The sequence below is a fragment of the Rattus rattus genome, chromosome 8, assembly GCF_011064425.1.
Source record: "Rattus rattus isolate New Zealand chromosome 8, Rrattus_CSIRO_v1, whole genome shotgun sequence".
Taxonomy (NCBI): Eukaryota; Metazoa; Chordata; class Mammalia; order Rodentia; family Muridae; genus Rattus; species Rattus rattus.
Window position 1 is genome coordinate 72,619,102 of NC_046161.1, and position 13,330 is coordinate 72,632,431.

Genomic DNA, 13,330 nt, shown 5'->3' on the forward strand with positions numbered 1-13,330 from the left:
AGCGCAGCACTCGCCTTTAATCGCAGCATTCCAGTGGCAGAGGCAGGCAGATCTCTTTGTTTAAGACCAGCCTGGTGTACAGAGGGAGTTACAAGACAGCCAGGACTATACAGAGAAATGATGTCTTGAAATCACCACTCTTTCTACCCCACACCCAAAAGTGAATAAGACTGAAGAAGACAGCTGGCATCAACCTCTGACCTAAACACCCACAAAACACAGTATAATGTATACACAAATACATAGTTTCAAAGCTTGTTGAAAATTGGAAATCCATTGTTTCTTTCATATTCGATTTTCTCTGACAGAAATTCTTTACTTTTTTTGTCAATTAGCTCTTGAGAAAACAGATTAAACTTTGGAATAAAATAGTGGTCCAGTTTCTCTGTCCTGAGGCACTCCAGGAAGAATGTCAAAAACTTATCAAAGCAGGTGCTTAGGTTCCTGGGGTCCCACTGGCTGTCCTGTGGGTCCTTGGTCCACATATGAAAGATGGCAGTTTTCACGTGGTAAGAACAGAATGCATCTAGCTCTTGAAACTCTCTTTTCAACTGTTCCAAAAGGTATTTCATTAATTTTAAACATTCTTTCCTGTTAAGTAAAAAAGAAGATACTAATTTGTACTAATTTACAACCTGCCTCCTTTGATGTTCATGTAACCCTGGCTTTCCTGGGACATAAGACGCCCACCTGTCTGGTTCCCAAGTACAAGTGCTGGAATTAAAGACACGTGCCACCTTGTCTGTCTTTTTTTGTTTTTAAAACATACTTTCTTCTTTATTTCCAACTTTTTAAAAGACAGGGTCTCATTAGCTCAGGTTGGCCATAAACTTGTCATGTAGCAGAGGCTGGCCTTTGGCTCCTAACTCTCCTCTGCCTCTCAAGTGCTGGGACTACAGTGTGTGCTACCATGCTTGATAGCACACAATGGTGGATATTCTAACAAGAAAAATTACCCACTTAGTGTATTTAAAGTTTAGCTGGTCAGTTCCTAATGGCAACACAGCTATTCCATCCCATAATAGCCTCTACTATCCAATAAGAGTCATTCTTTGGTCTCTTCACCTTTTATGACAATAATATACTCAATCAGCCAGGTATAGTATGCATACCTACAATCCCAGCGCTTGGCGGGCTGAGGCTGGAAGATCACAATGAGTTCAAGGTGAACTCATTGGCTACAGAGTGAGTTCAAGACCCGCCTGGGCTATACAGGGAGCTCCCAGGATGTATTCCTCCTCTGCTTCTCCTCCCCTTCCTCCCCTCTCCTTCCCTCTTGCTCTCTAACCAAAATCATCCCAACACCACCCTTCTCCCAACCCAGCCCAACAAAAATCATCCTCAGACCTGAGTTATAATGCCAAGAAAGCATTAAATGTTAGATAGATAGTTTGCCATTAAAAAAAATAATAATAATAAGGACGTTACCTGCAACATTTTGCTCCAGAAGATTCACAACATGTTTTTCCTATCCCATGATTATTCAAAATGTATTTTTCAGTGTGAGAGAAGGAGAGGCGCCATGTCTCTCCTTAATTTCAGAAAGAAAAACAGAAAGCTGTCTTACTAAAAACAGCCACACGTAAACAAGCATGACACCTAAGTCTAGATCCTATGCTAAAATATCATCCTGAAATACTTTAAGGACGGATCAAAAGAAGTGAATGGATAGACAATTACTACAGTAAATATTAGCAAAAGTAGGCACAAATGGGGGAAATACAGAGAGAGGAACTTCATGTACTTAGCAAAGAGCAGACATATTATCTCTTATGTTGTGCTAAATTAATGTTGCTATACTTTGTTTCTCCAGTGGTGTAACTTCTCCACAATCTTTCAAGGAACTTTGATGTGCACAGATGAGAGACTACACAAGAGACTTCAAAAGTAGCACAGGATCACACAGCTGGTCGAGGGGAAGCTCCGAGATGCTGAACCACAGTGGACTGGCAGCACTGTCTTCACTCACAAAGAAACAAACGTTAGATACAGTGACTTGTAGCCATTAAAGTGAAGAGATGATTGTTGCTAGGGCTTGGGGTTATTTTGAGACAGGGTCTCGGGTCACCCAGCTTGGCCTGAAACTCATTATGGAGCAGAGGTGACCTGAAACCCTGTTGCTCCTGCCTGCAGCCTTCTCGAGTAGGACAGCTGAGCTGGCTGCACTCATTTTGCGGTCTGTTTAGCCTGACAGCTCTGAAAATGCCAGCACACTCTGTGTTCATCTTTTCCTGTCTTTGCAGAGGACACTAACGAGCCTTCTACACCCTTTCCAGCAATCTTTACATTTAACTAACCTTGAAAATGATTTCCATCTTTTGCGTTCTTGGGTACAAGATAAAACGGCTCTCGTCTTAGATTGGTCCTCACTTTTGTGCCGAGCCAGTCTTGAATAGGTAGTCCTCCTTTGGTACTAATAGGCCAGCTGCCTTTCGATTCCAAAGCCAGGATTATATCCACAGATATTTCTTCAGGGTTCCTGATGAGAAGGGTTACAGCAGGGCTTCCTGGTTTTTCCTCCTCCACGGTGACATCTGTATCTGTTCACACACATTGAAGCAAAGAAAGAGTTGGTTCATTTTCTCTGGAAGTACGAGAAAGCAACAGAACCATAACTTAAAATTCTATACCCTTAGCCCTAATTAACCTTAGCTGCAGTATAGACCTATGCCCATGTAACCAAGATACTATCTGGAAAAGCTGTCAGGAGTCTATCAACAACCTGTGAAAGCATTCCTAAAGACTTCGGGTTTGGGACTATGTAACTGGTCTTTGCTAGTTTGTGGGTTCTTTTTCCCACCCTTTATCCCCCCCCCCAATTTCACCTCCTATCGTTGGGGGGGAGTAAGCGCCATGATCTAATTTCCTTTTGCTTCTCCTTTGAGCACAACTACTAACAAACCACAACCGACCCCCTTGAACAACCAACAACCACTCCTATGGGACTCTGGCATTTATATACCCTCTGAAAAGCTCCCAGAATCCCAAATGTCACACAATCGCAGAAACTATCTGTAGCTGGCAAAACCATATCTCTGTTAGAGTATGAGGCAAATTAGAGTAAGCTGCTTCGGACAGTCCTAAGAAGCTCCGTATCTCCTCCATACCTGGGACTAAAACAAAACACATTCTTATCTCTGTGTTGTTTTTTTTTAAAGAACCCAAAATTCAAAAATTGTCATTACAGGAGTGTTGTAACCACATTTTCATTTAGAATTTTAAATGGTACTTTGGAGAAAAGCCAGCAAACGTTGCCACATAGCAGCAGGAATGAGAGTAGCCACAGTCCAGCATAGCGGCAGTGAGTACCAAGAAACAGTAGAAGAGAGAGCAATTACAGAGTTCAAATAGGATCTCAGGGGGCAGTGCCGGCCCAATATTGCACAAGATCGTGAGTTCGACCCCTACTGTCACCCCAAAAAATAGAAAATAAATGATACTCCACCTCTAATTTAACAGCCACACAAATCATCTCAAATCAACAGAACTGGGAAAGGCACTAAGCCTGTGAGGAGGGAAAGGATACTTTAGCCCTGACTCCACCAGATCGTCCTATAAAATGGTTGATGTTGAGAAAACACTGAACCAAAATGAAATTTAGCATGAGCTTGCTGGGGGTGCTTTTAATGTCAGCATTCAGGAGGCAGATACAGGCAGATTTCTGTTAAGTTCAAGGCCAGCCTGGTCTACATAATAACCAGTACATAGGGCAGCCAGGGTTACAGTTACATAGTGATATCCTGCTTCAAAAGATGGATGGATGGATGGATGGATGGATGGATGGATGGATGGATGGATGGATGGACAGACAGATAGCAGGAGCTGTAGATGCCCATGTGGACACAGCCCCAGGACAGGTAGTGTGGTCAGTTCAGGAAGCTTTGGGTGGTGGCAGTAGACTGCTCCAAGGAAAGATTTCTGGGAGCGCCCTCAGAAGGGGTGACAGAGAAGCTGGGGAGAGATATGGAGAGATATTGGGGGGAGGTCAGAGGAAATCAGCAGAGGAGTGAATCTGAGCAGTAAGGCAGCATCAGATCTTCAAGGTTCAAACCTGCCAATCTCACCTTTGATCTCTTTCACTTCTTCTTTAATGATTTCCCTAAACTTTGACAGCACCTTGGTAGCTGATAATACTTCCCCTTCTAAAAAATGACTCAGAGGATTTCCTCGTGGAATTCTCTTGAACTTCACACGATAGAAAGCACCAGTTTCGTAATATTCTTCTAGCTCGATTCTGGGGACTTCCAGTTTAAACATAACATCAAATTCATTAGGAGCAGAAATCTAAAGAATAGTAAAAATAACATTGAAATATTTCCAAATGATTGCTTTTTTTCCCCCTTGAAATTTTCACTTGACACTCCACAATGAAAAGCAAGATCCCCAATATATCTTCCTTTTTGGAACAGGGTCACAGCACCTGAGAGCAGGACATCCCTGTTGCTACGTACCACATTACAGGTTTCAGCTTGCAGAGCCCCTCAACTTTTCTTTTTTAAAGCCAATCATGTATGTTTTGTTTGTTTTAAAACAGGGTCTTACTCTGTAGCCCAGGCTGGCCTGGAATTTCACGACAACCCAAGCCAGGCTAAAACTCGAATTTGGTTTCCAGCACCCAAGCAGACAGCTCACAGCCACCTGTAACTAAAGTGCCAAGTGACATTGCCAAGTGACATGACATCCTCTTCTGGCCTGCACAGGTTCCTGTACATAGGGTGCCTGTAACTCACACATATACATAAACAACATATAAGTAAATATTTTTTAAATAAAGTAAAATCCTTCCACAAAAAGAACCCTAGTCTTAGACTGCTTATTTTTTCTGGCATAATTTATATATCAAAATCCTGGGAAGAGGGGTTAATTCCAGCATTCTGGAGGTAGAAACAGGGAGAGCTCTGTGAGTTGAGGGCAGCCAGGTCTACTTAGTGAATTTCTTTGACCCATGGCTTCATAGTGAGACTCTACCTCAAAAATCAAAAACAGTCACCCAAAAGGTTTCAATAAAATTAAAAACCTTGTGATTTTACTTTTTATAGCACAAAATACACATGCCTGCCAGAGTGGTCACAGAAACGTGTTTTGAGGCTAGCATGGCAACATTTACCTGTAATCCCAGCCCTTGGAAGACTGGGGTAAGAGAATCACAAGTTTGAGGAGTCAGCCTGGGCTACATAGTAAAGTCCTGTCTAAAAACAAAACAACAATAAAAATCCTTTTTCATGTTTTCAACAATCATCTAGCACTGACAGTAAATACTTTTCCTATATTAAATACTACAGAGAGCTAGGAAGAGAGCTCATTTTGGTAGACTATTTTGCTTAGCGTGAATGAAGCCCTGGGTTCAATGCCCAGAACTGTATAAACTGGTTTGAATAACAGTATAATACCAGCTCTAGAGAAGTAAAGTCAGAAGGATCATCCTGGGCTACACAGTAAGTTAGAGGCCAGCCTTGGACACTGACATAAAATAAAATAGTAAAGAAGCATTCATTAGTTTGAACTGTGCTTTTTAAGTACACTGTTGCTGTCTTCAGACACACCAGAAAAGGGCACCAGATCCCATTACAGATGGTTGTGAGCCACCATGTGGTTGCTGAGAATTGAACTCAGGACCTCTGAAAGAGCAGTCAGTGCTCTTAACCACTGAGCCACCTCTCCAGCCCCCTGTGCTGTGTTTTCTAAACATTACTTATTTATCTTATTGATACGAGTGCTTTGCCTACACGAATGCCTTTGCACCATGTATGTGCCTAGTGCCTGTGCAAACCAGAAGAAAGTCTCGGATCCCAGGGAATGGGAGTTACAGATGGTTTTGAACTACCATGTGGTTGCTGGGACCCGAAACCTGGTCCTCTGGAAGAGCAGCCAGTGCCCTTAACCTCTGCGCCATCTCTCCTCCCTCTACTTGGTCTCTACTCCATCATTTGTACTTTACCCCATCTGTACCTCATTTGCACCTCTCTTGCTGGCACATTTAAACAGTTGGTTTTAGTCTATTGGTTTTGTGTCTAGTAATCTTGCTAGCTCGCTGGTCATTTTAATAGCTTATACATAATTATGTCGTCTGTGCAGAATAGGTCTTTGCCCCTTTGCCAATCTTACTCATCGGTTTCTTTTTCTTGACGTATTGCAGTGGCTATGTGCACTAGCTTGTTTTTACAATCCATTCATGTTGCAAATTGTTGTGGTTCGTTCTTTTATTTGTTTCGGTTTGAGACAGTGACTCTATGTAGCCCTAGCTGTCCTGCCTTGAACTCACAGAGATTCACCTGCCTCTGCCTCCCTTCTGGGATGAGCTACCAGATCACTTGAGTGAAACCACTAGCTTTTGATTGATTTCTTGCAATCTTCACTATTGTACAGTATCAGCCTCCGAGCCACACTGCCACCTATTGAGATTCAGACCCAGGACAATGGGCTGAGGTGCATAGTTAACATCCTGAAGTGACCACCAGCTTCTCCCAGCATCCCTCAGTCCTACCTGACAGCCAAACCCTCTAACAATAGTAACCTACTTGGTATTAATTTTGGAGATCTTAAATTGTTTACACTTGTTAGAACTTAGTTTTTGTCTTCTGAAAACTGTGATAATGCCTTTACTCTTAAAAAGGGGTTTTAAGGGGTCGGGGATTTAGCTCAGTGGTAGAGCACTTGCCTAGCAAGCGCAAGGCCCTGGGTTCGGTCCCCAGCTCCGAAAAAAAGAAAAGAAAAAAAAAGGCGTTTTAAAATTTAATGCTACAGGTACAGTTTAGAGCAGATAGCTAAAAACAAAGACTGTTGAACTCAGAAACGCTTGGTCAGTCCTAGCCCTCAAACCTTATTTATCCACCTGTACATGTTTTTAAGGTTAAACCTAGGACGAGTAACTAGAAACAAGCAAGGTTTGTCTATTCGAATATTCTTTAAATAGACAGATGGTCCTCAGACACTCCAGAGTCCTGCCGGATATGGCATTTAAGATGCTTAAACTCAGTGCTGGGGAGATGGCTCGGCAGTTAAGAACACTGATTGGGGGCTCGAGAGATGGCTCAGTGGTTTAGAACACTGACTGCTCTTCCAGAGGTCCTGAGTTCAATTCCCACAACCATCTGTAATAGGATCTGATGTCTTCTGGTATGTCAGAGGACAGTGTAAATCTTTTTTTTTTAAAAAAATGCTTAAACTTACCATGACAGACAAAGACTCTTAAATCCTAGCAATGACCACTCCGAAGGTCTCCAAGAAGATACTGGCACACTGACAAAGGACTCCACCTGGATTGTACTACACTAATCACAGGGAAAGACTGCCACATTGCCTTGCCTAGGCTGGGGCCCAGCCTGAACTGTGGACAAATAGGACACAGGAGAATTAATTGGCCCATGTTGCCTAAGACAATATGAGGTCGGTCTTTCCCATGTTCCTCCTCCACAGAGAAGCCTCTCATATTTTGGGCCAAATAGCCAAAGACTGTCTGTGCATGAGTTGCCATGGAGACCACAGGAGCCTGGGACAATTGTTTAGGTGGTGGACTTTAGACTAGTCTCTGTCATTTTAATTGCTACATAGGCCATTTGGATTATACTTCCTGCTTACTTGGGTGAAATTTATCCTTCTCAGATCTCTGGGGGCTTTGAAGACTAGACTAGTGAAAGAAATAACTTTTTACTATTTCTTTATCAAAAGAAACTCACTTTACAGTGACTGTTCCCAGTGTCTCATGGTGACTTTCAACAGAAAAAGAGTTTACAGTTTATATAAGGTCTGAAGATAGGAAAGCTTCTAAGAAAGTGTTTGAGGAAACAGGAAGGTGTTTTGAGGTTGGTAAACATAAGTTATGAAGGTCGGAAGTCGTGAGAACCTTGAATGCTAACGAAAGTGAGTTAAGGAACATGGGAGGAAGGAAAATGCTTCAGATCTCTTCCCTTCCACGTGCTACCCTTGTGGTGAGACTTCAAAGTTCAGGGCTTTAACCTGAAACAGAGGTAATACTAACACTTCTAAAATGTATCTCTTTTTTTTAACTTAAAAAGATACTTAGAAGCTTCAGGGCATCCACTAGAATCCACTTCTCACAGTCAAACTGACTCCAGATAAGTACTGCCAACCAACAGCCTGTTTTCCTCCCCGCCTGTCTATTCCTGAGGTGGGATCTATTCCCCTTCCCTGGTCCTGGGAGCCCCACCCTCAATTACCAAGACCACGGATCTAAAAGTTCCAAATGTACATCCAAGAAATATTTTTTCTCCCTAAACTCCATAAATTTATCTTCTGCCCCTAACATATCTGTTATAGCTTCCTGAAAGTGGCTAGCCCCAGATAGTCCCACAACCTGGACAGCAAGTAAAACAACCTGCCCTTCCCAGACTTGGCCAACATTCCTGTTTTGGACTCCTTCCCCAAGAATGGCACCCCAATGTCAGCAGGAAGTAGTCATAGACAATGACCAGACCCCTTATTCATCTATTATCAACAAAAGGCTGGGGTGTCAGATCCAGGTGCATATGTAACCAAAGCCAACCTGGCCTTCAGGTTCTCCCAGCATCCCTCAGTCTCTACCTGTTACAGGGCATGGCTGACATACTCCACTCTCTGCCCTGAACTTTCCAGTCAAGGGGCTGGGCTTCCCCTCCCCCGGAAGCTCTTCCCTATTTAAATGTGGAGATTTTTGTGCTCTCTCCTCTCTTCGCCTTTCTTCTCCTCTCTTCTCTTCCCCTCCTCTTCCCTCCCGTCCTCTCCTCTCGATCCCCCACAACCTCCCTCTTCCTCCCTCTCTTCCCTTCTTCTTTCTCTCCTCCTCTCTGCCTCTCTGCCTGTTCTCTGCTCCCTACATGGGCAACTCTTTCTCTCTTTCTCTTCCCCTTCCCCTCTGTCTTCTCCCTATGGTGACTTCCCTGGCCTTTGTTCCTTAGGACCAGCGACCCTGCCCAAGAGCAGCTTTCTAATAAAACTGCCTTAATGTACTTTAATTTGGCTTGAATCGACTCATTTCACCGGCGGAGAATTGTTACCACCCCCTTCAGGAATTCAGCTGGGCCTCGCTCTCCAAAGAGCATTAAAGCTAGGCTTGTTAACTGATGTTCACTCAGAAGGTATGAGAATGCCACGGGACCTTCACTTGAATACTCAGCCAGCTCTCCCAGCTAGTTGTATACAATTCTGCCCTAATTGCAAGCATTCCAGGTTCTCTGGGATGGGTTAGATTCAATCTAGAGGGTATAATTGGGGAAGGATTAAGAAAGGTGACTCCAGGGGTTGGGGATTTAGCTCAGTGGTAGAGGCGCCTAGGAAGCGCAAGGCCCTGGGTTCGGTCCCCAGCTCCGGAAAAAAAAAAAAAAAAAAAAAAAAAAAAAAAAAAAGAAAAGAAAAGAAAGGCGACTCCATCCATTCAGCCATAATAGTCATCATCCACGCTGAGCGCGCGGACCACTGTGACTGCTTTAAGGTCCCCTATCCTCTCTACTGCTCCTCGGGAGGAAGTCCAGAATTCCTCCAAAGCAGAGTGTTAAGAGAAACTAACTAGCTGTCAATATTGGCTGCTGTGGGCTAACTGGATGAATTAAAAAAAAAAAAAAAAAAAAAAAAGTCCTCCTTAGGAGGAGCCTAAGAGTGTGGGGAACCCCAAACAGCTGAGCAGGCAGGTAGGAGGTGAGGAGTAGGGCCGGAGCCCCTCCAGCAACAGGTCTTGGCCGCTCACCTTCACATGTTCATAGTAGCTGCCGGTGTTCAGCTGCTCCACGCCTTTGAACTCGGACTCCCGTCTCTGCATTCTGCGCAGCAGTTGATCCACGACTTTATTCACCGTCTCGGCCGCCGCCGAGATTTCTTTGCGTTTCAATCTCAATTTGTCCAGCACCTTCTTTAGCTTGTCTGGCTCCTTCCTGGACCCTTGCCGGATGGAGCGTGCGCCCCTTCTGCGGACAGGTCCTCTTGCGACAGTCGGCGCCTGGGGCTCCTGCACAGCGGGCGGCTCAGGATCGAGGATGACTTGCCGCTGGGGCTCCCGGACCGCGGGCCTCTCGGAGGCTCCAGCCGCGTCCGTGGCCAAGGGCTGTGCATCCTTGGTGCGCTCAGCGGCCCTTCCGGGACGCACTCGGAGCGCTGGGGTGTGTGGCTTCTCCGTGGTGTCCCCGTCTCGCTCCACCCGTCGCGATCGCGCCCCTCTTTGCGGGCCGCAGCTTCCCGCGCGGGACACGGTGGCCCCGGTTCCGCTGGGCCGCGTCGGGGCGCGCTTCGCAGACGGCTTCTTAGCGCGCGGCGCCGTCGTCCTTCTACGCGGATCTTCCATATCTGCCGTTCTTCCTTCGCTGCCAGAAAGTATAATCGACTTCGGAGAAAGGCCGCGGGAAGGGGAACTCTCAGTGACCGCTGGAAACGAAACTTAAAAATGTGGCGGGAACGTAGCCTGTCTGTAAGCGCCACCAGCCGGCGCAGGAATCAGCGCCAGGAAGAGGCGGTCCAAGAGATGCGAACTTTTTCACCAGTGGAGATCAGCTGAGCCACCGACTGGGAAACCACCCGCCCCCTCCTTTACCGCAAAGACGCGGAAAACACTAGCAGAGGTTTAGACGGCCAAATTTGCCGACCTACCACCAAGTATTTCAGTACACTACTGTCTCTAGCACATTAGTAGTTCATTAAAAAAACGTGTTTTAATGTAAACTTTAAGTGAAAATTTGCCGTCCTTGTTAATGAGAAACAGAAATTCACTGAACCTTTACAGGTTAGATTGACTGCTTGGAATTAGTATTTCAACTCATCTTTCTAAAAAGGACACGGGATCTTAAAGAACGCGTTTAAAGTGCTTATGTGAGTTTCTTGGGCGGCAACAGTGGAAGCCATCCTACTTTGAAGTGCTGAGATTCCGCGCGCGCGCGCACCATATGCCACAGGATACAGGTGGCCTGGATAAAAAGACACTAATCAGTGTGCTGCCTTCCTGTTGCCCCTGCAACTCTTACCTCCTTCCCATCAATGTCTGCATTTGAGTTCCCCAAATGGGAATTTGCCTTCTGAGCATTCACTTTTGAATGGCAAGTAGACATGCCTGGGGATGGAAACACTTCCTCCTTTGCAGAAATATACTTTAAACAGGAGACCTCTCGTTTAAAGGAGACTTGCAATGCCTTGCCAGTGTGGTAGCACTCACCATTAGTCCCAGCGGAGGCAGAGGCAGTTAAGTTGGAGGTCTACAGAGCTAGTTCTAGGACAGCCGGGGCTACACAGAGAAACCCTGTTTCAGAAAAAGAAGAGGAAGAGGAGAAGGAAGAAGAATAACTAGAAAGAAGAAAGAAGAAAACAGTGCAAGAGGGTAAGGAATAGGCATGAGCATCCAGGGAGAATGAAATTTTAACAATGATTTTGAAAGGAGCAAAGTTCACTGCAACAACCATACTGTAACTGGAAATGTAATTGCAATTCTTTTAATGTGAGTCTTTCTGGTTAACCAACTCTTAGCATCACCTGTGGCAGCATAGGTCCATGGTTCCAGCTACTCTGGAGGCTTAGGCAGAGCATCTTCGAGCCCAGAAGTACAAACCTGGGTAAGAGAGTGAGATCCTGTCTCAAACAGCAATACATCTGAGGTCCATCCTGGGGACCCTGGTACAAGAGCAACAGACTACCTTCCACATAAGGGTTTTGTAGACTTTCACAATAGAAACTCGGTTTCTATTGTCTTTATTATCTGTCCTTAAGCTACAACTGAACATTCTGGTTCTATAAGTAATGTCTTCCTTGAAAAGGGAAGATTCTGCACTGAATATATATGTGGACGGATTAATGCCTAGTCTTCAAATGTAGGTGGGAAGGATTCTCACAGGTAGTTTCAATTGGATTTATGATTCTTATGGGGGGGTGTGATACAGGGTTTCTTTGTGTGGCCCTGATTGTCCTGGAATTCACTCTGTGGACCAGGCCTCCACCTGCCAGGGATCCACCTGCCTCTGCTCTGCCTCTCTGCCTCTCTGCCTCTCTGCCTCTCTGCCTCTCTGCCTCTCTGCCTCTCTGCCTCTCTGCCTCTCTGCCTCCTGAGTACTGAGATTACAGGCATGAGACACCACTGCCTGGCTGAGTCTTTGATTGTTTAATCAATGGTTTAAGCTATCGGCTTAAAATATTAAGTAGTATTAGCTAGGCTAGGCTATAACTGTAATATAAACACTTTGAAGGCTGATACAGGAGGATCATGAGTTCAATGCCAGCCTTGGCTATCTAGTAAAACCTGTTAAGAGTCGGGGAGAAAGACAAACTACTTTGGTTCCTACACTTAGGAGGCAGATCCTTATGAGTTCAAGATATATATATATATATATATATATATATATATATATAAATTTCAGGCTGAGAGGGCAAGAACAGAGCAAGAAGGAGTTGGGAAAGAACTGCTAGTAAATATCTGATGATGTCCTGGGCTGGAGAGACGGCTCAGCAGTTAAGAGCACTGACTGCTCTTCCAGAGGTGCTGAGTTCAAATTCCAGCAACCACACGGTAGCTCACAACCATCTGTAAAGAGGTCTCTTTTGGTGTGTCTGAAGACAGTGACAGTGTACTCATATACATTAAATAAATCTTTTTTAAAAAGAGAAAAAATGTCCTATGTTTGTGAAACATGACCGCTCATCTAAACCAAGTTCATTATTTATGGTTAAATCGTAAGTGTTCATTTCTGTTCTGGACATAGTCTGCACACCTGCAATCCCCCCACTTAGGTAACTGAAGCCGGGTGATGGAGAATTCAAGTCTAGTTTGCTGTACATAGAAAGAATACATCTCAAAGGGAAAAAAAAATCCAGGTCAAACATGGTGGCATAAATCTGAAATGCCAGCACTCAGCAGGCTGAGGCAGAAGGATTGCTGTTGAGTTCCAGTTCACTCTGGGCTGCAAAGTAAGATATCTCAAAAATACAGTAGAAGTTGGGAAGATGGTTTCTTGAGATGGCAATGCACTCATGACACCTATTTTTGATTCCTAGAACCCACATAAAAGACTGGCTTTTGTGGTACATACTGCTAAATCTTAGCCCTCTGACTGCAAGATGGGAGGCAGAGACTGGAGAATTGGCCTTCCCTAGCCAGCTCTCCTAGAGTGCACAGAACATCCAGAGAAATAATAAGGAAGCCCTGCTTCAAAACCAGGTAGAAGGGGATCACTGGCTCCCCAAAAGTTGTCTGTTTCCCACCTGTTCGCCAAGGCATACATACCCCTGCTCAGTGCGCTCTCTCTCTCTCTCTGTCTCTCCCTCTCTCTCTTTCTCTCTCTCTCTCTCCTCTCTCTCACTCTCACTCTCACTCTCACTCTCTCTCATCTAAATCAAAACAACTACTATGACAAACAAACCAATACTG

General features: G+C 44.7%; 1 protein-coding gene across 1 annotated transcript; it reads right to left on the reverse strand.

Annotated features, from left to right (window-relative positions):
• Positions 1–10,409, reverse strand: Cgas (cyclic GMP-AMP synthase). The gene is made up of 5 exons (XM_032909844.1): positions 9,680–10,409; positions 4,065–4,284; positions 2,298–2,540; positions 1,429–1,531; positions 1–591 (listed from the first exon to the last, which is right to left on the reverse strand). Exons 1-5 carry the CDS (start codon positions 10,268–10,270, stop codon positions 249–251), a joined length of 1,500 nt encoding a protein of 499 aa, XP_032765735.1. The 5' UTR covers positions 10,271–10,409; the 3' UTR covers positions 1–248.
• Between the last annotated feature and the right edge of the window lie 2,921 nt (positions 10,410–13,330).